General features: G+C 41.6%; 1 protein-coding gene across 1 annotated transcript; it reads right to left on the reverse strand.

Annotated features, from left to right (window-relative positions):
* LOC101156309 (sodium/potassium-transporting ATPase subunit alpha-1) lies at positions 1 to 27,596 on the reverse strand. Its single transcript, XM_004066525.4, has 23 exons — positions 27,372 to 27,596; positions 13,016 to 13,129; positions 12,643 to 12,702; positions 11,101 to 11,202; positions 10,894 to 10,995; positions 10,700 to 10,813; positions 10,423 to 10,557; positions 8,778 to 8,895; positions 8,431 to 8,699; positions 8,050 to 8,358; positions 6,815 to 6,949; positions 5,936 to 6,131; positions 5,677 to 5,852; positions 5,020 to 5,156; positions 4,731 to 4,881; positions 3,997 to 4,165; positions 3,751 to 3,905; positions 2,399 to 2,522; positions 1,918 to 2,063; positions 813 to 943; positions 632 to 733; positions 453 to 544; positions 1 to 372 (listed from the first exon to the last, which is right to left on the reverse strand). The coding sequence occupies exons 1-23, from the start codon at positions 27,381 to 27,383 to the stop codon at positions 344 to 346; spliced, it is 3,078 nt and encodes a 1,025-aa protein (XP_004066573.1). The 5' UTR covers positions 27,384 to 27,596; the 3' UTR covers positions 1 to 343.
* Between the last annotated feature and the right edge of the window lie 400 nt (positions 27,597 to 27,996).

Genomic DNA, 27,996 nt, shown 5'->3' on the forward strand with positions numbered 1-27,996 from the left:
TCACTTGTGGGACCTGACTCGAGCGCATTTTTATTGAACGTTCATAATTGTTAAAAACATGTATAAAATTGGTCCTGTTTCAGAAACAAGGCACGCATAGTCATGTCAATGTTCAGTGTTCATGTCATTATTAGCATTACCATCTATCATCATCATCATCAGCACGTTCCATCTCAGTATTTGTCTAATAGTAGTATCAAGCATTCCCTAATATAAAAAACACGTTCCAATTTATTTTCACAGAGGTTAACATTTTTTACTCCGAGCTGCAAGACAATTTTCATGCAAATGTGGGAGTGGAGGAGAAGATGCGAGCTGATTGGACTGGCAGGCTGACGGGTCGTTAATAGTAGGTCTCGCGTTCCACCCAGCCTAGAACGAAAGGCAAAGGGGTCAGAATTCTCACACAGACTCGGACAGTTGAATGAGGAAAAAAAAAGTGCTGGGCTCACCTCCTGGGCTGCGTCTGAGGATCAGTTTACGGATTTCATCATAGATGAAGATGAGCAGGGAGTATGGGAAGGCGCAGAACCACCAGTTGGGCCTGGAAAAAGAAACAAAAACGCGGGGAGATGAGATCTGGGTAAACGTTGCGGTGCTGGGATGCAGGGCTGGTTTGGTTTGGGCTCACTTCAGAGGGTACATCCTGAGAGCCACGTCCATGCCTGGACAATAGGAGAGGAAGGCGGCCAGGGCGGTCTCCTCAAACAGCCCAAAGATCAGGATCTTGTTCCTAAGGAAGAAAAAAAAGAAGTGATTTAGCCGTCCCCCGCTAAAACCAGATTTCATCCCAACGAGACGGAAAAACTCACTTCATGCCCTGCTGGAAGACGGAGTTCCTCCTGGTTTTGCAGATGATCAGATCGGCCCACTGGACAATGACGATGCTGGCGAAGAAGGCCGTGTGACAGGTGAACTCTACGATCTTTCTCTGCTCGTACGTCTGCAAAAAACAAACAAAACAAAACAATTCAGACTTTTATAAGCCAACCCTGATTTAACTAAAAGTGAGTACTGAGTGTTTACTTGCAAGTGAACTTTGGTTGAATTCAAACCAAGATAAAAAAGAACAGTTTGAGTTTGTTTCGGGAAATACTGCCCCCAAATGAGCAACTGTTGTAACTACGTCACACTTTTACGCCAACGACTTTAATCTAACAGTACATTTGAATTGTCCCATATAACCGCATCATTCGATGCATAAATAAAAATGTATGAAATGCTTTCAGTTACAAATGTATCAAAATGAACATGTTATCATGAAGCGGACATTCCGTTTTTGAGAAGGAATGATCAGAAACCGAAGAAGCGAACATCACAGCCGCGCAAGCACAATGCTAGCCGAGCGACCCTGCATTTTACGACTGCTCGGTTGCAGGCGCTCGCTCAGTTTGTGTGCAGTGTTCAGGGGTGTGTTTGTCACATGGGGGCGGGAACCTTTCTGGTTGAATCCGATTGGCCGAAATGCACGTCAATTGCGAGGCAGCGGGGCGGTGCTTTCCTTTTTTTTTTTTTTAGAGACTTTAATAGAAAAACAAAAAGAAAAAAACTGCAGATGTAACGCAGATTTAAACGTAACGAACGGCAGAGAACAAGGTAAGAAAGTGCAGCGGGTTTGTTTGCGCTGTAAGTTTTTCTCATGTGAAAATCACTTTATTAGGTAAATGTACATGTAAACTAAGCTAACACAGGCAAAGTACAGGAAGCGTGTGTGTTAGCATGTGGCTAACAAATGGATTGCAGTTGTAAAATGCGGGGGTCGCTCGGTTAGGACTGCGCTTGTGCAGTTTTAAGGTTCCCTCGCTCAGTTTCTGAATACACTCGCTTCGTTATTTTGGCGCTCGTTCAGTTAATGGCAGCAATGAAACCCAACAACAACAACAAAAAAGGGACTTTTCTTCATTCTAGAGGACTGACCCACTGCTGTCCATAGCTGTCCTCCAGGTCGTTGATGTATTTGTTATCCCAAAAAACTCGAATGCCAACCAGGGTGGAGGGCAGGAAGCCGTTTTCAGCCAAAATGACAAAATAGGTGAAGAATCCAGCCAGAGCTTGGATCATTCCTGGGGAAAAAAACCCCCCAAAAAAACAAGGTTAGGTTATTTGTTAGCAAAAAAATAAAAAATAAATAAAATTCTGAACTAAAACTACAACCTGAACTATGATGTTCTAGCTTACACAATACTGTAAGTGTTGCGCTGAACAAAACGTATGAAAGAAATCTCTTATGTAGAGGTTAAAAGGGTCCAATTTGTTCTGGCTACTCTAAAAAAGCAAATAAAAAGATCCAACCATCCAGGAAGCGCATAACACACCAAACTTTCCAGTTCTTCATCATTCATTTTCTAGATCATGTCACCCTCCTTGTTTTATCTCTCATCCCTTTCCTTCCGCTCACCGATTTGTCCGTAAGCGATGCTGATGAGCCTCTCGTTCACCAGTTTGTCCGTTTTGGGGTTTCGGGGCTGCCTCTTCATGATGTCGCTCTCGGCTGCTTCATAGGCCAGGGAGATGGCTGGAACCTGGAGGAATCACATTTAAACTGTGCTCTGACCAACAGAAAGGATGCAGCATTTTGGAACATTCCAAGATTTCTGCCATTCAAAACCATCTTCTGCTTCCGTATATGTTGCCAAACACACTTAAAAAAAAAAAAAAAGATTCTCAGTAATATAAAGGAAATTTTCAAATAAAAATGTTCAGATTTTTAAGCAATCTTTGTTTTTTATCAAGTTTTTTAAAAATCCAAGTTTCTGTGACACAACTTTGCTCACATCAAAGTAACAATACTGGGAAAATCTATTGATGTAGAATTAAATTAAGCTGCTGAATGTCAGAATTGAAGCCATTCAGAAGATCCAAAGGGATCCTCTGCATAGTCAAAGCCACTTTTTAGTGAGGGGGTGAAGTAAAACAACTCAGAAAGTCTTAATCAGTTCTACTACAGGAGAGAGTGATTCAAACCGGATCGGCTCTACAGCCTTGATAAAAATGTTATAATATACCAGAAAGAAACAAGCAGTCACAGGAGAATGACTCAGCAAAACAAAATACATAGATAAGAATTTTTTTTTTTAAAGACCCAATTCCAATAAAAATGGGTGTTTTTGGTGTTTCTAACATGTTCTTGTGGTATTTTCTTCATTTATAAATTAAATTAGGCTCAACCATTGTGAATCCGGAGCAGATGAAAGAATAAAATGTAGATGTCATGGAGGACCTACAACGGCGAGCCACAAGCTCTCCGCTCCATCCCGATGACTTGCATTACGTCTTCGTTCTCTTCTTCCGAGCTGGCATCTGGCTCTAAAACTGTACAGCCCTGATATTGTGCACCGGTAATGTTAGATTGAGGGTGTGAGGGGGCTGTAAGCTACCAGGAGAGCGCGTAAACAGAGAGCTCTCAGTAACGGGAAGGGGAAAGGCGATCGGAGGGGAACAGGGTTTCTCTGCGACAACGGTCCCGCCCACAACACAAATGTGAATTTCTAACGATCTACTGCTGCTCTGCAGAAACGACATCTTTATTTTGGCTTACAAAAACCAGAATCGTGATGAAAAGACCACTGGGAACGCTTTGAAAATAGATCAACTGATGATCAAAGTGGGTCTATTTCAAAAATGCATTTCTTTTGCTGTAAACATTGAGGATGGTTTCTAATATTGTACAAAAGCCTTTTTTAAACCTCTCATTTTGACTGTGATCGTCTATGAATGTCATGCTTTAGCCTAATTGCTTTCTTTGCTTACCATGTCAGTTCCCAGATCGATGCAGAGGATGGTGACGGTTCCCAGAGGCAGAGGGATGTTGGCGATGATGAAGAGGAGGAAGGGGGTGATCTCCGGGATGTTACTGGTCAGAGTGTAAGCGATGGATTTCTTCAAGTTGTCAAAGATCAGACGACCTGATGACGACATCAAGACATTTAGCTTTCCAGGTTCAAAACATTTTTCATAAACAAGACCTGGGGGTCAGCCAGGTATTCGATCAACTACCTTCTTCCACTCCGGTGACGATAGAAGCAAAGTTGTCGTCCAGCAGGATCATGTCGGCGGCTTGCTTGGAGACGTCAGATCCGGCGATCCCCATGGCAACGCCGATGTCGGCTTTCTTTAGGGCGGGAGAGTCGTTTACACCGTCACCTGTCACCGCCACAATGGCTCCCTGCAGAGAGAAAAAAATAGAAATAAAAACTGTGTAAGGCAGTTTTCTGTTTAGAAAAACAGCCAAAAATTGAACATCAGCAAAATAAAGGACTCATATTGCTGGCTAAGGATCTACAGAAACAGCAGTCCAAGAAAAAGGAGCGACGTATGAAATCTAAGACTCCGCTCAAGTTGTCCTGGAGCTCACACCAGTCCATGTAGGCAGAAACTCTATTGGATTTAACTTACTGGGCTCATAAAATGAATTGAGGCCAGTCATCAATGCCAACTCCTCCTCCAGGAAATAAGCGAGGACTACAGAATATATAATGTCAATTAGATGGCCGACCTTCTCCAGAGCTTTAGCTGGATGATGGATTGCCCAGCGTCTTGCGCTGCTCCAGAACTTAAGTGGATTTGGTTTGTTTAAACTATCCTTTCAATTGAGTTTATTGTTATTTCCAAGAGTAAAAAAAAGTTCTCCAGCTATTTTGAATGTAGGAGTGGTTGAACCCTTTTTAAACAGATAAAGACGAAATATGGAATGAAGAAAGTGTCATATAGCTAGAGGTGTGGGAGTCTACCTGTCTCTGACAGCCTTCCACGATGATCAGTTTTTGTTGGGGGGAGGTCCGGGCGAAAACAATCTCGGTGTGGTATTTCAAAATGTCGTCCAGCTGCTCGGGGGCCAGGTCCTTCAAGTCCCCCCCGTGCACTACACAGGCCTTTGCATCTCTAGTTGAGAAAAAACAAACAAAAAAAACATTTAACAATTAAATGGGGCCTAGCATACTACCCTGAAGAGCTCCAAACATGATTTTAGAACTATTGAACTAGCAGTTTTCCTTGCTTTGGTGCTAAAAACAAGCCTACCTTGGATTTACTTCATTGATTGGGATGTTCAGGCGTGCAGCAATGTCTTCAACGGTTTCGTTGCCCTCAGAGATGATGCCCACGCCCTTAGCAATGGCCTTTGCTGTGATTGGATGATCACCTGTAACCATGATTACCTAGAAGAAGAGGAATTAGTCAAAAAACAATTATTTTTTTTTTAATTCTAACATTCGCATTGAGGAGCCTCCATTGATTCTATATGAGAACTGGACCGAGTGACCCCTCCCCCCATGCGTTCCAGACAGGAACAGACAGAAGAACCATTGTGCCCCTCTACCTTTTTGACATGTATGTTCTCGCCAATCCCAATTTTTTATTTCATTCCCATATTATTCAAGTTATAAACTGACCAATCGGATGGCTCAATCAAAACGTCAAACGTTCAAGGTAGGGGTGTGGCCTCCCAACAAGCTCACTTTGACTGGTGAGAGGGGTTGCCATAGAAACGCTGACCCAGACTGACTCAACACCAATGGCTGCCTGTTGATATTGTCCGGTTCCAACATGGCGACCTCCATCTTTTCGTGAAGAAAAGGCAGCTGAGTTGACTTGGTTTCCTCTGGGCGACACCACAGTCACTCAGTCCACTTCTCCTATACCGTCAATGGGAGCCTCGAAGCCACATTTTAAGCCCACCTTGATTCCAGCGCTCCTGCATTTGCCCACGGCGTCTGGTACAGCGGCACGAGGAGGGTCAATCATGGACATGAGGCCAATGAAGCACAGGTTCTCCGTGGGGAAGTTCACCTCCTCAGTGTCAAAAGCAAAGCCCTCTGGGAACTGCTCATCGGGCAGGTTGAAGTGGCAGAAACCTAAAAGGACGCCAGAAGAAAGCGCTCATGGAATCGGTGGTTAATCTCAGGTCATTGAATTCCCGGTCGCCATCCATCCTTACCCAGCACTCTTTCCCCCAGACCTCCCAGCTCCAAGTAGGCGTTTTGGAACGCGTCCTTCATCTCGTCGTCCAGAGGCTGCTCTTTGCCCTGCATCATGATGGTGGAGCAGCGGTCCAAAATCCTCTCTGGGGCTCCCTTCATCACCAAAAGATGCTTGGACTCGGAATCAGACGCCGAGTTCTTATGAATGGAAAGCTGCAAACACAAAGTCATCCGTTTATCTCACGATTGCCATTTTAAAGCTTAGATAGATCCTCTAAGATATGTTTGCTTTACTTAACACGAGTAGTCTGCCATCACTCAAGTATTCCTTAAAATGAAGGTGTTTTTTGATGTTTTGCACTGTGAGTTTGGGATACAGTCTGTGGTTAACAGCCCACAGGCTGATCTTGAAGTATTCAAATCTGATTTAACATTCAGAGTTTAAACATCGTTTCCATTAGTCATCAGCAGCAACTCACAATCTACTTGACAATTTAATTTGGCTCCAACGGCCATCACTCCAATCAATTCTCGTCTTTTTTCGGTTCCCTCTCATGTCCGTTAAGCCGGTAATTATAGAACTGCTGGCATGGGGGTTTGCAATTAGATTTTTCTTATTTTCAAACTCCTACGTGAGTTCTCTTTTCTGCTAAAAAAGCTCCAAACTACATTTTCTAATGCAATAACTGGAAAATGTTTTTGTAAAACTAGAAGAAACCAGTTAATTCAAGTTTATTTTTAACAGTTCCCTAAAGTTTAATATCATAAAAAGGTCACGAAAAGATTGATTCCACTTATCAGGTTATTCTTCCATAACCTTTTCTAAAAGAGTAGTGGATTTTTCTTGAGATAACATGACATTTAAACCCTTTTTGGGCGCCGTGTGGAGATCCTACCTGGTATTTGTTGGTGGAGTTGAACGGGATCTCTGCGATTTTGGGGCTTCTGTCTCTCATTTCCTGGACCGAGCCGCAGCAAAGCTCGATGCACTTCAGCAGAGCGGACTCCGACGCGTCGCCGGCCACATCTCTCTGACAAAAAGCGAGTAGAAAAGCACTTTCATCAACAGACAAAAGGAAGAACGCACTTTGTGCAGTGAAAGGACCGTCCTTCACCATCACCACCTGGATTTAATGAAATAACTCGTATTCACCAGCAAAAAGAGACTGACATTTTTCCATAAATGCCATGTGTTCTATCCGCACAGTCACAATGGTGACCAAAGAGAAGAAGAACGGCTAATTATAATGGCTGCTACAGGCTTATAGGTGATTAACACACTAAGTGTGCATGTGTGCATGCATGTGTTTGTGAGTACAACAGGGTGGAAGCCAGAGGCTGGACCTTGGGGGAGGCTTGACTAATGCAAATGCAAGTATTTAGCTACAGGGGGAATAATAGAACCAAATCACCCATTTTGAGGTAGAAATCCGGTGTTATATTGAACTTTTTTGACATCTGGTTTTGGGCTGCACGGTGGCGCAGTGGTTAGCAACCCCTGCCTCACAGCTGGGACCTTTCTCTGTGGATTTTGCCTGTTATCTCCATGCAGGCGTGGGTTTCTACAGGCACTCCGGCTCCCTCCCACAGAATTATTCATTCAATTTGGGCGTCATGATCGTTACTTTTACAAATTGCATGTGACAAATACGTTAAAAAAAAACTACACTTTTTTTTTCTTCTGTTGGGTTTTATCTCCATAGCAACCATTTTATGTTTTGGTCGTCTGGGGGTGACGAACAGATCGATGTCATTTTTAGAAGAATCAGCAATAGTACATTTTTGGATTTCCTTGGTAACGGAGGTTTTGAGTTGACCACGCCCCCCTCTATGTGTTCAAATTGAAATATCGTTTTGTTCAGCGGATTAAAACTTTCAGGAGTTTAAATTTAACGATGATTCTGAAGAAGAGGGAAAAAAAACTCAATATGGCGGCCTCTTCCCAAGGTCAAAGGTCAACAAAATTTCCGCTTTGGGTGCAGGTGGCATGTGTGTGAAATTTTGTTAAGATCACTTAAATGAGCTTTCTGTCCTATATTCTACGTAAATGTAAAAATTGCCAAATTTCACATTTTGCCAAAATAAACGGCCATCCTATAAGAAGACGCTTTTAGAAAAATAGGACATCTACCTTCAATATGGGAATGTTGCTCTGTTCTGCCAGGAAGACGGCTCGGTTACAGAGTCCGGCGATTCTAGCCAGAGCGGTCCAGGTGGCTGAGCTCCGGTCGAAGGTGGTGCCGCTCTGGTTCTCGGTGGTGTCGGCCTCGTGGATCTGGTTGTCGAACCACATGTGCGCCACGGTCATCCTGTTCTGGGTCAGGGTGCCGGTCTTGTCAGAGCAGATGGTGGAGGTGGAGCCGAGGGTCTCCACCGCTTCCAGGTTCTTCACCAAGCAATTCTTCTTGGCCATTCGCTTGGCGGTCAGGGTCAGACACACCTGAGGAGTGGAGTTTCATTAGTCACATCTCTGCTGAGGAGGTTTTGGAAGCTGACAGAAGCGCGGACTTACGGTCACTGTAGCTAGAAGACCTTCCGGCACGTTGGCGACGATGATACCAATGAGGAAGATGACGGCTTCCAGCCAGGTGTATCCAAGGATGAGGGAGAGGATGAAGAAGGACACACCGAGGAATACGGCCACGCCGGTGATGATGTGGATGAAGTGCTCGATCTCAATGGAGATGGGGGTTCGACCCACTTCCAGTCCGGAGGCCAGCGTGGCGATGCGACCCATGACGGTACGGTCTCCGGTGCTGATCACAATCCCGCGGGCGGTTCCTGCATTGAGGAACGCCTTTAGATATCCTGCCCTACTTCCCTACCTCCCTACCGGCTTTATGCTTCTAGGATTAGTACCTTCAACACAGTTGGTGGAGAAGAAAGCGATGTTCCTGGTCTCCAGCGGGTTTTCGTTAGAGAAGTCCGGAGTGCGAGTCTGAGGCTCAGATTCACCAGTCAGAGAGGAGTTGTCCACCTGGGATAAAACACACCGACTTCAATAAATGGAAAGCGTGAAAGAAGATATACGGCTGCATGTGCTAACAAAGAGCACTAAAAATAGTTAAATAGATGGCAAAGTTCCCTAAAAAAGGATAGAGGTGATGTAAATGTCCATCTTGGTGTGTTCTATCATCAGAACTAGTCATTCTATTCAGTAAAGGAAACAAGTGAAAGGAAAAACTGGAATTTAGGCAAGGGGGAGGGGGGCAAAAACATGGAAGGCCTACATCAGCGGATGTCTGAGGCGGCCCACAGGGCAGCCTATCAGCCCCCCAGAAATTTACAGTAAAAATGGTTCAGTAGGGTCTTACAACAGCATCACAGCAAATAAAATATGGAAGAAGACGGTAGTAGTCGTATGTTCAGCAATATCAACGGTAAATTATAACGTCACACCAACAGGCGCTAAAACAAATTGAGAGAAAATACGGGTCTAATGCTTTGTTCACGTCTAACGAGACTCCAACGTTAAATTCACTGTTTGATGCTTTTCCAAAATTGGCCTCATAAACTCCAGACAAGTGTGGGAGGAGCTACCGTCAAAAGTATTTGGCCTCATCGCTAAATGGAAGCATCGAGTGTGTACATCTCATCACCCAATAATGTCTGCATATCTGGGTTCATGAAATCATTCAGAGACTCTCCCAGTACGGTGAGGTTCACCATCTGCTGCAGGAGCTGCGTATGAATGACGGCGCTACACCCGTCTCTCTGTGACCCACTTTGATGACTTGCTGTCCCAAAAAAAAAAATTCAAATTGGAAGACCTATTTAATAATGTCTAATAATAAGAAAAAAATAAAGTTCAGGAGGAGTACGATCAGATTGGACTCCACCCACTGATCACATCAGAAGTTTAGTTCAGCTAAGTTTCTGATTGGTTGATGCAACATGAATTGTTCAGCAAAGATCAGGTATTTAAAACCCTGACAACATGGTGCTGTAACACCCAGAAGGCGTTGCTGCCACACTGGCGAGCCGTGCCTGACGCTAGACTAAGGAATCGATTTCACACACAAGATGGACATCAACCCATTTCACATTGGAGATTTAGCTCCAGTGTTTCCATTCTTTCCACTACCATAACTCTTCAATATAATTCTGAAGCAGAGAAAAGCAGCCGTGTGCTGATATGCAACCCTCTACAATGGTGAGGGGGGATTACACGATCAACGCAAATCCGCTGATTTTGTGGTGGCAAAAAGCGGCTTTGTGCATCACGCAACACTTTGTTTTTTAATGGATTGCACATCGCCGCGAGGGCGACATGAAAAGCCGAATCATTGAATAAAGAGATGAGTTATTTAGGCATTAGCCTCAACAGCAACTCTTTTACCGTTTTTGCTCATTTCTGTCTTTTTGTGTGTGAAAAATGCTTTATGATAAAATGACTTTTCCAATGTCTGTTTTTTCAGGAAAATGACTTAAGTGACTTAGCGTTTGAGCCACTGAGTGTCACATCAACGTTTCAGGAAAAGTCGTCCCTTTTCAGGCGCTTTACCTTGCAGCCGTTGGCGGAAATGATTCGCAGATCTGCGGGGATTCTGTCTCCGCCCTTCACCTCCACCAGATCGCCGACCACCACTTCCTCAGCGTTGATGCTCTTCTTCTCGCCATCGCGGACGACCAGAGCTTGCTACGAGATGAGAGACACTTTCATGAGACAAAAGGGGAAAAGGTTTGACATGGCGTCTGCTCTTTTAGCTCCTTAGTGCTGCAGAAGCAAACTACATTCAGAGGTGGAGGGAGTGAAGGAAAACAAAACAGCTGAAGGGCACCTGTGGGACCAGGTTTTTGAAGGAGTCCATGATTTTGGAGCTCTTGGCCTCTTGGTAGTAGGAGAAGCATCCAGTGATAATGACAACAGCAGACAGAACGACGCCGAGATACAACTGAAAAGCAGAGAAGAGCAATTAGACTGAAGCGTGGGGTCTTGAGCTCCTCATGGAGGCAAAGACTCCCTTGTGTTTACATTATCGTTTGCTGGCTCCTCCTCCATTGCAGCCTGAATGCCGTAAGCCAGAAAACAGAGGACGGCGCCGGTCCAAAGCAACATGGAGAAACCGCCAAACATCTAGCAGGAAGACAAGTTCTTTTTAGTGTTTCTTATTATTTAAAAAAAAAATTTTTTTAGGGATGAATGCTGCTTATCGAGCGCCACATTGACGGTTGGCGTTACCTGCTTGCAGAATTTAACCCATTCCGGTGTGGTGGGAGGAGGCGTGAGGGCGTTGGGCCCATCGCGAGCCAGAATCTCAGCAGATCTGGCGCCGGTCAAACCCTAAAGGAGAAAGCAGCGATCGTCAGATAGTTAAGGTGTTGACAGTTGCTCCGCTCCCGAGTTTCATCATCACTGTTTGTACATATGGAAGTCCGGAGGGGAACCGCGATGGCTGCCGGTCGCCAAGCAACGCAGCATCAACAGACAAAGCAGGGCTGCTTCCTTCATCAGTACGTGGTCAAAAAGAAAAGAGAAGAAACAATAAAAATAATTTTCAGAAAAAAACAGAGCAGATTGGCTTCTGCAGCTTATAAATGATTCAGGAGGCGTGCGCGTGCAGAGCTTAGAGACCCCAATTAGAGGTGCTGATTAACCATTCTTCTTGATCTTTCCTGCATGACCAGGAACATTTGCATGAGGAGAGAGGACGCCGTGGAGCTTGAGATAGAATTTGCAGCGACTGTTTTTAAAAGGACGACGAACATCCACTGCTGTGAAAACCTTTATTTAAAAAAAAAAAAAAAAGCTACCGACTGAATTTATGATGGTCTGTTTAAGTCAGGTTAGATTTCAGAAGTTGACATTTAAAAACCATTATATTATTCATACTATCTAAAAAAAATTATTGCTTTAACTTTGAATGTTTTAATCAATGTGTCTCAAATCCAAGCACCTGAAAATTGAGAGTTGTAGCATATAATAGAGTATCTAGAGTACAAATATCTAGACATTTGAGGCAGAAATTAGATAATAAAGTTTGTTTACTTATTGAAATTTTGGGAAAGGTTTTTCGAGGTCAATAAAATTACAGCAGCAAATGAATTGCAATTGTTTCACTTCGGGATTGAAGCGCAGTCAAAAACAAAAGCAAAAAAAGCCAGTTGGAGTTTACCAAGTTACCACTTGACAGTCAGTCAGTACCAATTCACTTCAATGTAAAATAACCTAAATTTACAACTGAAAGATGAAAAATTTCTTTCAACCAACCCGACTTACACACTCAAGTGGACTTCATAGTTTTGAGAAATGGACTGAGTGACCCCCCCCCCCCGCACAGCCCAAACAGGAAGTACCTGCTGGCTTCAAGAAGCCACAATCCCATAGACTTCTATGGAGAAATAAACAGCTGTTAGTCACTCTTTTGGTCAAAATAACCAGTCTTTTTTTTTTTACATTCAGGTCTTTGTGGTAAACTGGTAAACTAACCTGCTTTCATTGTTATTTGAATATGAAAAGTACAGTTTATCCGTACTTTTCTCTTTTTTGAAAACAAATAGCTATTTTTGTGAAGCCCCACTCCTCTGGTCACCTGACAGAAGAGGAAAGACCAAGGTTAATAGCAAACATCAGTCAGAGTGCAGCTGATATTTGATCTTGATAAATGGTGACGCTATGTCACAAACACTCTTTTTATAGATCACAGGCTAAACTACAGGTGCAGGGGGGGAAAAACAAAACAAAACAAAAAAAAACCACAAGGACGAGAGTCTCTTCACTCACATTGCTGAGGTCTGTTTCGTATTTGCGACTGAGCTCATCCAGGGTCAGCTTGTGATCTTCCTGCAAGGACACAGAACAGGTGGCATCAGTCCAGAGCTCAGGGGTGGGACACGTGTGCGTGCGTACGGCCAACACACCAAAAGCCAGTGACATTTACAGCCCACTGTCCGCTGACCTTTCATTTCCCCCAATAACCGGCTCTCATAAGGAAGGAGCCGCAACAATAACAGAAATGTTCCGAGTCTGATAAAAGGTAAAAGGGGCGGGAACAAGCATTTCTGTACCATAAAATCTGTCATTTTTGGTGTTTCTCTACAACAGCCTGAAACAGACCGAAAGACAAAAACCCAAAGGGTTCTTTCAGGAAACTCACCATATCCACTTCCTTTTTGAGTTCATCCATATCCTTCTTTTTCTTCTCCCCCTTTGTCTTCTTCTTGCTGCCCTGCTCCGTGGTAGCAGCCAGCTCATACTGCTCTCGTCCATCCTGGAGGAAAAACAGAACCTCATTTATTCTTTTGATTACAGGAGAAATGAAGTTCCTCTATGTCAACCACCATAAGGCATCAGTAAAGCTTTAGGAAGGGATTTTTTTTTTTATGTCTAGTGGAGCATCGGGCAGTACTTTTCCAGTAGGAGCAGGATGACATAACAATACTTATGGTATGATTATAGATATTAGGACAAATAACTCAGCTGCCGTCAAACATTCTGCACTATTGTCCGATAATCCAAGGAACGTCAATCTGAACATGCCGCTCTGATCTCCTGCTGCTTTGCTTCAGATGTGCAACAGCTGGCAGATCTGGTGATAAACAATAATCTGTACAACTCAAAGTTGGGACTTTCATCTTTAGCTTATAGAAAAGGCACAGGAACTGACCTAAATATGAACGATTTGACCTCTTCTTTTATTGCCGTTTGTTCATTGGGAAGGGATTTTATTTTATTAACACATCACACTTGTTTTTGTACAAAAGACCCACTTTGATCACCACTTTTAAAGAGTTTCCAGTGGGCCTTTAAAAGCGATTCTCATTATTAGCCTAAATTTAAAAGCCTGTGTTGTTCTACCCTCCCCATTACTGAGAGCTCTCCGTTTACATGTCATCTTACAGTCCTTAACAGCTACCACACAACATTATCGGTGCAACTAAAGACACAAATTTCCATTTAAAAATTAAATAATATATTAAAAATAATAATACTAAAAATCGGAAAAATAGCGAGCAATATTAAAGTTATCCAAGCGTACAGTTAGGAGCCAGATGAAACCAAAGATGCACGTGGATCTAGTAGTCTACAAGTGAATCCATCAGAATGGGTCGGAGCATTTCTACATCACAAATGAGCTCTTCTTTTTAAACGGCATCTTTTCATCTGCTCTTAATTCACAACTCTTTGAATAAAAAAAATATATATCGCAATTAGTGATCAGTATTGGCTGATACAATTTTATGCTTAATAAATGTCCTCCATCATCCGAAAAATGCCACAAAAACATGTTAAAAAAACACCAAAAAACTATTTTTATTAGAGTGGGTCATAAAAATGAGGCTCCTGTATTTGCTGCTGCTCCAAATTTATATTTGGACAATTAAAAAAATGTAAAATCAGACACACAAAGAAAATATATTAGAGGTGCTTAAATTGAATATTTTTAGAACCCCTTAAAGTGATTTTGTTAATTGTTTTATTTCTATCTTTCCCTCAAAGTTACTACGAAGAAGTTCAAAAGATCTTTAAAATAACATACTTTAAAAAAACAAAACAATTAGTCCTAGGAACATTTGAGTGATAAAAAACAAAAAAAATCAATAACCCAGTAGAATTGAAATCTGCTCATGTTTGTGGCATTAATATTGATCCAACGCGTCATTTCTGTTCTCTGCAATAATCTCACGAGTGTCACCGCTCACAAAATCCGATATATCAGAGTCTAAAAGTGTAAACAAGGTGATTCCCTGTCACGTAGATAAACTTAAGTTAACTTAAACAAACATCCAGAGAAAAACAACCGCTTCCCTGCTCATCAAATTCACTTAAACTCTTATCAAGAGGCCTGTGGGACAAGCCAAGTCCCGGATTGTAGTTTTATGAACACTGCTACCATCTGTTACGGCATTATGTCTCCGTGGAAAATAAGGAAACATAAACAGCTCTGTGGGGGGGTCAAGCACCTTTTTATACATCATTTTTCCATCTGTTTCAGTCCAACTTTCCACTAAAGTTACACTCTGTGCTTAACAGGGAAACTTTTTCCTGCAGGATTTTTTTTCTGCAAACTAAAACACAAACATTTAGCTTTCCAAGTGTCAGAAAGTTTCCTTTTTTCTATTCACAGGAAAGCGACACTTTGTTCCAGCTGCAGCACAAAAATCCTCTTAGAGTCCAGTTGTTTGGCAGATCACGCTTTAGTTTGTTTGCGTGTCGCCTCATACTTGACACCCTCCTATCACGCCATCAGACGGGCCTCTCTTCTGTCCCCATCGCCCCTCTGTCATCTACAGATGCCTCCCATCGCGTTATCAGTGGTCGCTGAGGCACAGAGCGACAAAGCTCGTGCTTTCAAGACTTGTGAAAGCCAGAACAGATAAAAAATGTAAAAAAAAAAAAAAAAAACTCTCGATTGTTCCAGAGATAAATGGAAGAATTGGCATCAAGGCAGGAGTTGAAACAGATTGTTGAACCATTAAGTATGTAGCATCTGTCTTCTATCAGATGATATAATGAGTGGAATGAAAATACAGCAGCAGATGGCCAGCATTGCCCCTCCTGATAAGAGGATATGAACATCCTTCAGGTGGACTTTGCAACTTTATACTGGTAGCGCAAACATTAAATGTCATAAACCTCATTATTTCTGAGGCACTGGGCAGACCTCTCTATGATCTGCATACACATCATGGACCTTAAGGGACAGGATGGGGTTGCTCCCCTTGAGTAGTTCTACTTACAACTCAAAGATGAATTTCTTATGAATGCCTGCCATTCTGCAGAAACTATGTATAGAAAACAACAGAGGTTTTTGGATTTTTGCCTAAAAGGGGCATCATCATGATTAAAAGACCACTGTATAGATGACTGATTAGAAATTAAGAACCAGATGATGACAATTATGTTAGAAAAATGTCAAGTAAAGCATAATGGGGTGGTTTATATAGCTTCGCTCAAGCATAATGGGGTGGTTTATATAGCTTCGCTCAAGCAGTTTGGTTGCTTGAAATAAACCAAATCCAAACTGCCTGGTGGGGAGGTACAAGAACTCTGTTGGAACCAGAAGGTTAGCATAACTCTCCTCATTTCTTCTTCGCTTTTTCTCCATCTTGAGCGAGCAATTTCATTTTCCAAAGAAGTGCTACTTGATTATTTCAGGCAGTTGAGTTTGCTTTAGTCTTTGGTTCGCTTACAAGAACAAAGGGGGTGAAAGCAAACCAGACACCCTGCCAATTTGAACCAACCTGTCTGAATGAAGGCAATCTTAGTGAAGTGGAGTGCCTTTATCGATCGTTTCGATTCCACTAGATCGTTTTTGGTGCCAACTATATCTGGTGACCATGGTGACAAGGAAAGTACCTTGATGTTCTGATGCACAAAAGGCTGTAAACTCTTTGTCAAGCATCTTCGCTTTCTGACCCGAAAAGTCACATATTCAGCGAAATCTTAGTACAGAAATTGGAAAGTCCCATGCATAGTTCATCTGAATCTGGAAATAGATGGTCACTGCGCACTTATTTTTTTGGACATACTTGAGGAAGGGGAGGGAGGGGACACAAACTAAGCACAATATGTATGGCGTTTCATCTCTGCCGTAAAAACTACTGGGCGGGCGTATTCAGGAACTGAGTGGGTGAACCTTACAACCTCGCAGGCGTAGTTCTAACCGAGCGTGGATCCCGCACGGTCAGTTCCTCTTTGCGCCCTCACCAGGAACTACGCTCAGTGTTAAGGCGGCGTTTTTGTCACTTGGGGAGCGGTATTCAGGGGTGTGTTTGTCACTTGGGGGCAGTAACTTCTCTGGTTGATCTGATTGGCCGAAATTTGCATGTCTTATCGGCGAGGCAGCGGGGTGGGTGGGGGGGGATGTGGCTCTTGAGCTGCATGCAGCTCTCTGCCTTTTATCATATTTTCTATATACAGTACTTTCACAACCATAAGGTGAAAGTCTTACATTTTCGCCGAAATGTACAGAGCTGCTCTAATGTTGTTGTGCGACTTCGGTAAAGAGGACCTAGGAGAGAACAACATGAGAACGGTACGGAGAGGGGTGAGGACGTGAAAGAAGATACCCCCCATAGTACAAAGGTGCAGATATGTGCATAATGCAGAATAAAATCGTTTTGGAAACCCTCGAAATGCAAAGAGACACGATTATGAAGCACAGTTTAAACTGCAAGCTATCAGCTACGTGGAGGAACACGGGAATAGAGCAGAAACGCCATAAATATATCATAATGTTCAGAATGAAACGACTGAGGGTAAAAGGTAAAAATTAAAGCAGAAACTTTCGGCTTTTTATTTTCAGGTCTAGATTTACAATGGGAATTCTCTGACAGAATCTGTCAGAGATTTTGTGAAATCCTCAGTACAGAAATGTGTTGCAATTCCTTTTTCTGTAGCAGTTTGTAGACTTTATACCCCTACTAATCTACGACTTCTAGAAGTGGCCCTTGATGGAATGCCCTTGGTTTCCAAAGCAAACTTGTTTAAAAAGCGAATCGACCTGAAACCAGTCCAGTCCATTAAGCAACCATTCAAGCTCCAAAGCCAAGACCTTTGTGATTATTTGATTATTTTACTATAAGTTTTAAAATTGTTATACTGGGCAAAATTCCTACCAAATACAATAACCCTGTACAATAACTCACAATGCAAAAGATAACCTTTGCACTTTTTATCTTTTTTTTCTCTTTTGCACATTTTTTTACCTGAACCGTCTTTAAATAGCTTTTTAAATTCTAACACCTTATTGTTTACTTTTATGTTAAATTTTTTTGTTCTTTTATTTTTATATTATCCTTATTTTTTCTCTCTCTTATGTTTACAATGCTGTCATTGGCTATGGTAACGAACACATTTCCCACGTGTGGGATCAATAAAGTAATTCTGATTCCGATTCAGAAAATTATCGTAATTTCCGGATTACAAGACGCTACTTTTGTCACACGCGTTCAACCCTGCGGCTTATTCAATGATGCGGTTAATATATGCTTGTTTTTCTCGTTTTTAATGCATTTTTCCAATGACCACTAGGGGCGCTCGAGCAGAAAGGGTAAGAGTGAGACAGGGGGAATACGTAGAGGAATATGTCGAGGAAGACGCAAGTTTAATGTAAACTCCCGCTTTGTGAATGAATAGCATGAACAGAGCCTCATCATGGAAAATGCAAGAAGAAATGCATATTACGCAGCTTTCAAGTTAAAAGCAGTCGTTAAAAGCAGTGTGAAAAAATCCACCATCACCAACGGGTTTGGAAAAGCCGGTCTGCTGCGTGACGGAGAGGACAGCGCAAGCTCAGGATGAGAGTGACCCTGACAACTACAATGAAGGAGACACCGAGAGTGTGTAGCAAAGACTATCTGACGCTAATTCAATCAGACACTGAGGAGGAAGACTTCCATGGTTTCAGTGCACAGGAGGAAGATGAAGAAAGCTCTCAGTGACTTTTACCGGTATGTTTTTTTAACCAGCCCTGTTAGTGCTCTTCCTACCATATCGCTGCCGTGCCACAGGCACTGTTTGGAAAGAAAAGCTCAGGTATATTATTAAAGCTTTGAAAACTCTTTCTGTGTACCATCTTTCTTTGTAAATATATCATGTGTTCAACCTTTCCTGCAATGACTTTTTTTCTTTCTGACGGTGGTCGGAAAATGCAGGGGAGATCCTCTCTTCGGGGTTCACTTCCCCGTTTGGACCCTCAGAGCCTCCAGAGTGGGTTAATAAAGAATCATTCACAGCTCTTCTGGGGGAAACCTTCTTTTATTACAGTTCTCCTTCACTCTGTCTATCAAACATGAACGCGCACCCCCAATACACTTACGCTGAGGGCTTTCACTCCCTCTTGCGCTGCATGCGCTCTCCCTCCTCTTTCTTACACACACGCGCGGTTTCAGCACATACACATCCTTATTCTACAACACATGTTTCAATGTGGGCACATGCAGCTTATAGACAGGTGTGGCTTATGTATGTACAAAATGGTTTATCCTTTAAAAATGTAATGGGTGTGGCTTATAATCAGGTGCGCCCTATAGTCCGGAATTTACGGTAAACAACTATTGAAATTTTGTCAATTTTTTATTTTAATTCATTTTAGATACGTCATACCCTTTTAGGAAGGTAAATCATCATTACCAGTCAATGGAACCTAAACACCCAAATGATAAAAACTTAACCAGAATGAAACACGGCATGCTGAAATAAAAGTTGGCCTTGATAGTAGAAGAACAAGAGATGGAAGTAAAAAATAAAGTCACCATCCTATAACAAAATCTATATGAATGGCACTGGTGTTTAGCATAACTGGTAGATCATGACATCAGTTGTATCAGAACAGAAAATACTCATTCTATAGCCAGAAAAATGTCTTTTTTTTTTCTTTTTCGTTTTAATTCAGGAGCGACAACGAGGGACCATCACTGTAAACCAAACTCCAAACAATTCAGCGTTTGGAGCTTGGATGTGAGCTATTGAATCAAAGAATCCCTGTGTTTAATCATCATGACTATTGTTAGGAAAATGTTATCAATCCTCCCTGCTGTTGGCATGTGTTCTTAGCCATCATCTTGGAAGACTTGGAGGGTCCACTGGTAAAAAAAAAAAAACCAAGATTGCAAAGGCACATAGAACCTGAAAACCTATGCGAGTTTCTGGTAGGTAACACAAGACTGTAACACAAGAAGAAAACATCGACTAGTAGTTAAGATTCATCAATAATTTAACAGTCTACAAGGATCAGAGGTGTTAGCCAGTTAGGGGGGAGGAAGGGACACCGAGAGACTACTAATGAGACTGAATGCAACCTGTGCGCTGCAAAAGTCTGTTTACTCAGAAGGCAATATCCTGCACGCAGTCATGGAAATATGTTAAATAAAAATGTTTCTCAATCGCCTTGCAACTTGTAACGTTTCCCACAGCAGAGTGCGATTCCTAGCACATGTTGTTATTGCTCAGCTCCCTGGTCGGCTAAGCTGGGAAAACACTCAGCTTGTTTTGGGTCTACGTGGCCTGATCTTTGCCTGTGGACCCCCCCCAGGGGCCATCTGGCTTCGAGATAATAACACACAAATAGTGTTGGTGACAAAAAAAGGGAACTTTCTACAGTTTTACAAAGGCTACAAAGATTTATCTTGATTTGATTCCAAGTGTTTCTTTTGTGTTTTTGGACGTGAAAAATATTAAAAGTCAACAATAACTTAATTATCTTGAAGTCCAAAAATCCAGTTTGCAACTGAATATGAATCCCAAATTGTTTTATTTACAATAAGAATAAATCAAAATGGAAAGCTTAGACTTAGTAAGCAGAGAAAATGTGAAATTACAGAGCAGATCCAACTTAAACTTACTAAACAGTGGCTCCCACATTAACATCTGCAGATACCAGTCTAATTGGAGCTGCTGCAAAAATTGCCCAGTATTAGTTTTGATATTTTCAGCAGAAGAAACAGAATAGTGGAGATACCAGTTATTTCGATGGGGACCTGGTTGTAGACATCCTGGGGCCCAGATATCATTATCCGGAAACGGAAATTCCACAAGATTTCAGAATTGTAGCACCTTGATGTGAATAAACGTTTTACTGATCTTAAATATCTTTACATGATCTTAAAACGGGGCAAAAAGAGTAATCGTTTTATCCCTTTCAAAAAGGATGTTAATAAAAGTGTTCAGATTAGTTAAACTGTTACACAGTAACTTTAGGTCCAATGTTTACATTCCTTCAACAAAACAAAAAAACAAGTATTTTTCAACCGAAATGGGGAGGGGGAGATGGGACATGAATTTCCAGTTACCGACCTCTGGTTCTGGTGAATAATGTCTGGGCGCCATGGTGTTATCTACAGCCAGGACCCTCTTGGTTGTTTGGAGGTGTCAACGACAACAATTCCTCTGTTTAGCACAATGCTAACAGCTGGTTTCATGTATTATTTTGCATTATTTTTGGAAAGTCGATTAGGAACAATTTGTATACATTTCTTAGGAGGCCAAGAGTTACATTTTCCAACCCTTTTTTTGGTCTGGCTTGGCAGAAATTCAAATATTTTTTTTAAGTATTTGCTTATCTGACCTAAAACAAATCGAAAGTGAACAGAAAAAGCAAAGGAACAGAAACCAAAGAACTCTACTGTAAAACTAACAATGGTTCTTTGTACTACCTTCATAAATTTTCATAAATTAAAGACTGAAGTCTTTTCATGTGACTGCTAAGACCACAGGCATGTGGGTTAGTTCATGAAGCAGAAACTCTCCGTTCTTGTTTTGGTCTTTATGGAGATTTGTGGGATTGTTACATCAAACCATAAGCTGAAATATCTCTTGTTTACAGGCGTTTGTTGGCCAAAAGAGCCAATCAGTCTGAAAGGCAACTGAATGGGTAGGTTTACGAGTCTTGTGATGTTCTTATAGAGATTACGCCCTAAAATCTGCAATTTAGTGACGTCAATGATTGTTGTTTTTAATCAGGATGAAGGGGAGCACCCCTTAAAAGAACAATCAGTGAGCTCAACCAAGATTTTCGTGAAATCCTTTCAGGGGGAGATCAAAAATATTGTGAATGAACAAGAACATCTGACGTGAAAGGATCTCTGTGGCCTCTTTCCTTTCTGTCCTGCCTGGGAAAAAAAACCTAAACAGTAAAAACACTCTAAAGGAAGTGACCAGTCAAGCACTTGCATTTTTTAAAGCGAACGCACTTTTTTTCGTGTGACGGGTCCTTCCCGGTGCCAAGGATCTTTAGCCAGAAACACAAGCTGCTCATTCAACTGTGCCCACACACACACAGCCAGCCCCTGGGACTCACTTTGGTTGCCATCAGCAACTCCTGCCACACCTCTTTAGCTATGTGAATTGGCACAGTCACATGTCCAAACCCCTCCTCCTCTTCCCCCCCATGTCCCCTAGCCTACTCTCCATCCATTCTTTTGATTCCCTTCAGCCACCTCTTTCCATCTGAAGTTAAGTGTGCCATTTGCAGCGTTTGTTACTCCTTTCACGTCCTTCCCAACTTCCACTTTTTCCAAGCAGAACAAAAGCGAACAATTCAATGGCTTTTTTGTTGGAACACTAGTTGGGTGTTGGACGGGAAAAACCCTGATAAAACATCTTCTGATCTTTGCCTGTCTCAAAGGTGGTGAGATGTCTTATTTTAAAAGCAAGTTATTGTTTTTTCATCCAAATGGTGGATTAATAACTTAAGTAGTGTGGGTTAGTTTATTTTGTACCACTAAAATCTTAAAAAAAAAATAAGACTTATGTCTTTTAGCTTTGAACACCTAAAAGACGGACACAATTGTAAACTTGTATTCAAAATTCTACTCTTTTTAAAATATATTAAAATAAAACCATTTTAGTAAATAGTTCAAATAAGGAAAAGATAGAGACTTTGTGATAGGACAAAAACTGATCTGCATTATTCTTCCCCTAGCCCTCCAAACGCAGAGTTATGGAAAAACTGTCTTCTAATTTGGATGTCAATCTCACTCAATGACGTCATCGAAAGTCGCTGGTCATCCATATTAGTGCGTAGCAGCCAGCGCTCAGAAAATGCATTACAAAATTGGTTTTATAACTTTAAAAACTCATTACCTACATGTAAACTTCTGTGCTTCAGAGCATACCTCGCGTGAAGAAATGCGCTTATCCTCTGCGGCACAGCACAATGCACTTTAAAAAAACTATTTCAGACACCCCTATCCCTACCAAATAGCCCTACAATCGGACAATCGGAGGGATAGGGAGAAACTGCAGGGGTATGGGAAGAAATCGGATTCGGCCAAAATCCCACTCCAATCTCTTTCAATCTAATGATAAAAGCGTTCCGAGTGGTCTTAATTATAACTATGCCGTTTTTAGCCAAAATTTTAAAGAATTTGTTGTTTTCTTGTACATAATTTCTACAGAACAGCAGAAGTTATAATTTCGCCTCTGAATTGACTGTTGGCACAGAGCAACCCCGCCCCCACTTCCCCTCCCCATTGCTGAGATCTCCCAAAGAAGGAAATCTCAGAGCTATCCAGCCGTACAGTTCTCGGTCGGATGCCAGCTCAGATGAGGAAAGCAAAGACGTACATGGATCCGGTTGTCTAAAAGTGGAAGCATCAGAATGGAGGGGAGCAAGGAACCTCTGGCCAGCCCAACATATTGTCGACATCACAAATACGCTCTTCTTCAAGCGGATTTTTTTTCGGCTGCTCCTGATTCACAAAGATTTTAATAAAGAAATATTCAGACATGCAATTTTGAGGTATATTTGCCACAAATGCCACAAGAATGCGTTAAAAAACATAATTTTCATGGGAGTAGGCTTTAAAATCTATGTTTTACAGGCTAATTGCACCTATTCCTTTGGGTTTAACTCTATTACTTTCAAATTATTTTGCACAATTCAATAAACATGATGGCTTTCGTTGATGTTATTTGGTCAATAGCGCATCCTTGAGAGTTATAAGCCAGGTTTATGTTTCATTTAATACCACGACATGATTTCCAATTAGCTGTTTATGCTTTTTTGGTCTTTTCTTCAAACTCATGACTAAAGTTGATTCTTGCATCATTTCCTTTTTGTGAAAAGAAAAAAAAAAAAGGAGGAGGAGGGGGGGGGCAAGCAGTTGCTCCCGTGTGTATTCAAACATCCTCAACTTTCATTCTGCGGTTCTTCATGTTCAAAATGACTGATTCAGAGTTCCGGGCTTCAAACATGGAAACTTTTCGAGCTCCTCGTGGTACAGATGAAGCCACAGGAAGTGCTGTTGTTTGAAAATTGCCGACTTTGCTGAGCGACACCGAGGTGGTGGTGGTGGGTTAAACAAAAACTGTTCAAGTTGCTTTGCCAGTGTCAGAGAGACCTGGCAAGTGAAAAGCAGAGAAAGGAGGGGAAAGGAAAACCGAGAAATCAAGGAAGGAAGAAGAAAAAAAAGAGAAGATAGCTAGAGATATAACAGATAGAAGCAAGACAGCAGTTGAGCGTTAGGCGGCAGGACTGCAGATGGAAAAAAAATAGAAAGGAGGGAGTACACTGTGTTCTGAAAGAGACAAGGGGCAGAGTGTGACAAAAGTCCCCGTTAACACGCAATGACTGCCGAGCGGAAAGAATGTTAAATCCTTAGAAAGGGAAACAGGTACTGGGAGCACAAAGGGGGGAGACAGACTGTAATGAATGGATGTGAAGGTGCGGCTTGGTGCCCCTTCGGCTGAGATTAAAACTAACTGAAAGGGATGCCAGCATTTGGTCACCATACACTAGGTTTAGGTTTTATGTTCTATATTTTATGAGACAACTAAATGTCTCGATAAGAAAGAATTTGCATAAACTCACCAAAAATTGAAGTTGTTTTTTTCAAATGAACCTGAGATTCTTTTTTACTTGGTTTGGTTTACTTTAACCGGAACTTCAACTCTAATGTTTACATTTTTTTGACTACCCTAAGTCTTCAACTGTTTACTCAACGCAATTCAAGCAGATTCTAGAGTATAAAATAGCAGTCTTGCGCTGATGTGCACCACTTTACAGTAGTGAAATGCTCACGGAACCAATGTAAAGCAGCTATTTTTGTCCCGTTGATCATATAAATGGCCAAAAAGTTAGAGCACGTCAAGGAGGGTGTGTTATTTCTATTTCACCGGCAAGCTTTACGATGTTAAAGGGTTAATGGAACAAGCCATCTGGAAATACTACACAGTGACAACCCCCCCCCCCCCCCCCCAATTAAAGGTGGTACAGCCCAAGATAAGTTCTGACTAACAAGGAAATAAAGTTTGAATAAGATCCGCTCTTCAGTCACACCAAAAACATAGGAGGATCATCACTTTCAATGGACAAACAGAACGTTTGCATTCACACTGTACTGAATCACACTAGGATTTGCTTGCAAGCAAAGATAAAAACGCTGGTTTTCAAGAAAGTTAGAGTTTGCTTGTTTGGTCTGCACCAATGATCAAGAGATTTTTAACAACTGCTGTAAGACTGTGAATGGAAAGTTTGAGATCAAACTGTTCTAGACAAAGGGATCAATATTGAGAGAGGGGGAAAACAAACTTAAATATTGTAAACAAAGTGAAAGGCAATCATTGGATAGCTTAAATCTTCCGACTTTGATTATTTTAATGCAGTAAAACCTAAAAGACTTCCTTGAAAATTGACAGCTGCAATGTTTGGAGGGAATCACCGTCCAAAAACATGTTTCATAGGTGAATTGGTTACTCTAAATTGCGACAGACTGGCGACATGGCCAGAATGTCCCCTGCCTTCGCCCACAAGTGGCCAGGATAGGCTCCGGCAGTCCCGTGAAGGAACAAAACAGGTTTGAAAGATGAATGATTGAACAAAATTTTTTCTCTGAAAATGAAAAATAAAAGTAGATCATATGAATCTCTTGAAATTCCAACAGATGTGAGGAAATAAAACAAGGAAAGCATGGTCTGAATCAAGAACTATCATAGGAAAATAATGCTCAAATTCACTAACATTCAGACACCAATCCTGAAAAAAGTTGACAACAAAATTCTGTTTTCAATTTGTTACATTCAAGAGATTCCAATAACAAAAGCCCAAAACTCTGTAAGATTATGAAATATTAAGTTTGCGGAGAGCTCCTCGCCGTACTGCAGCCTCGAAAACCAGAGAGAAGTGATGGGGTGTTGGGGTGGGGTTATGTCACTATGCCCTAATTTGTCTCGAATCTCATCACTGCAATTCTTCCTGTCAATTTTAAACAAATATAGAGAAACGATCAAGAAATGCGTCCAAAAAGTGTATATACCGTTATAAATCCCCCAAAACAAGTTTTTGCTTTGTTTCTAATAACGACGCAGAAATGGCTGCAGCTAAGTTGTTCAATGGGGGCAATGCGGCAACTGGTGCCTCTGCGCTCGCCGCCGCCCTCCCTCCCCCACCTTGAAAGAAATACACCCCTAGAGGCTCCATCTCAGCTTACTCGCTTTTGTGTTTTTTTATCACGCAAGAAAAGCACCAAAAGGGCAGCGAATGTGTAATCTCATATTTGCACGTGTGAAACATACAGGGGCAGGGAGGTGGAGCGTGTGTGGGGGGGGAGAGGGGGAGGTAAATCTTCACAGCAAGCCTTTCATACCTTTGCGCCAAGTTCTTCTCAATTACAACTAAACAAGTTCTCATCCTTCCTCTCCTCACACCAGGAAGGATCTGTGGTGGAGACGACTTCTTCCATATTTGCCAGTAACGGAGGAGAGAGAGCGTGGGGGGGGGGCACAGTGGGGAAGAAGAGGGAGGTTGGATGGGGGCAGGGCAGAGGGCTTTTATCGCATACAGGAGGAAGAGCAAGGGGGAGAAAAAAAGAAGAGCACAGCGGCCAAGAAGCCGAGAGATTTTCAGGCTCATAATTTGAGAGCTGTGGAAGTGAGAAGAGGATGAATGAGACGCATCTCCCGCCAGATCCATCTTTCTCCCCCCTCCAAACCTCCTTCCCCATCACTCTCCGGCTGAATTGGTAATGGGTCTTCGCTGCACAGAATGGCAGGGTGTGGCTACGATTGATGTTTTGCCCCTAAAAGTGTGCAGTTTCAGCTAAATGGGAGCTAAATAAATGGGGCAAAAGACTGACAACAACATAAAGTGAAGGTAAAATAACTCAACTTTAAGCTAAATAAAACTATTGGGAAAGGATTTCAACATAAAACACAAATTCAGCATGGGGCAATGTACATTAAAAGAATGAAAACTACTACAAGTCACTATATTATTGATGCAAAATTACAAAAAAATCGGATCTTTTATGTTCCCCAAAGTTAAAAAAATACTCCAGTCACTATTTTTTTTTAGTTTGACGGCTTCAAAAACACAAAAAGAGAGGATCAGATGTGATGATTTTTTCCCAAAGCACCTAAAAGTCCCAGAAGAGACAAATGGGATGGACTACAAATAAGCCCCTCCCACAGACGAACCGTTACCCCTTGAAATATACTAGCTAAATGTTTAAAAATCACAAAAATTAAGCAAAACTTGTAGCCTTTAAACGCGTTTTCTTTGTGTTTGACCTCACTTGAGGCATATCCCTAAACCCCAAATCCACTATTTGGCTCGAAATTCAACGAAAAGTACAAGAAAATGTCGGTCCCGTTATTTTTTTTCCTCCTAATTTTCTTGCTTAGTTTTAATATGATAAACTTTGCTACGTCATCAGTCGTAGGAAAACTTTACCGAAAAGCCCTGTTTTGTGTTACGGGATAGTTTATGAGCGACCTTTGGGCCGTTTTTAACCACACAAAAAAAGAAAAACCTCCCGAGTTAAAAAAAAAAACGGTTTCCTGAGTAGTTAAGGAGCCGAAACACGGAAGTGCCGAAAAGTGTGCTTCTTTTTTAAGAGCAGTGTGCCTCGTTTTCAACACGTGAACCTCCTTCGCGTAAAAAAAATAAAACTCCACAAAATCAATTTAGCGAACCACTTGTTTGAATGAACAAGCTACACGTCTTGCATTGAACTCAAAATTAAATAAAAAAGAGACGGTCATTGAAGGAATACAAAATTCATACTTACTCCTCTTCCCATGGTTGCCAAAATGTGGAAATAGTTGTTTCCTAGTTCAAGTAAAATTGGAGATAATTAACTCCACCCTTAGAATATGTACAAATAAAATAATTAAAATAAAACAAAAAAGTACTAGATGTGCTCGCTAATGTTATAAGCTTTTATTTTTTGTCGAAGTTTTTGTTTTGTTTATTTATTTTTGCTCCTCCCGAGCACACATCTGAGCTTGCGAGCAGCCGCGGCAAAGGCTCCTCTACTTATAGACAGCGTTCCTTCCATTGTGACGTCGTCGAGGTTCGCCATGGCAACCCCACGGAGGGGGCGGGGCATCCCCATTGGATTTTTTTTCTCTCCTATTTTTTACTTTTTTGCTTTTTGTTTTAACTTTTTTTACACAACGTGAACTAAATCTAAGCTAAATGACCGATATTTATTAAATGCTTTATGAAAGCAATATAAAAGGTAAAATAACAGTAGATATTGGAAATGTCCCAGTAATATTTTCTAACCACATTAACAGTAAGATTGAATATTTTTATATTTCAAACAATCATTTTTTTAAATTAAATTATTATAATTTTAAAAGCCAATCTACTATTATTTTGCATGAAAGGAACTAATTTGACTCTGAAAG

Source organism: Oryzias latipes, chromosome 2 (assembly GCF_002234675.1).
Source record: "Oryzias latipes chromosome 2, ASM223467v1".
Taxonomy (NCBI): Eukaryota; Metazoa; Chordata; class Actinopteri; order Beloniformes; family Adrianichthyidae; genus Oryzias; species Oryzias latipes.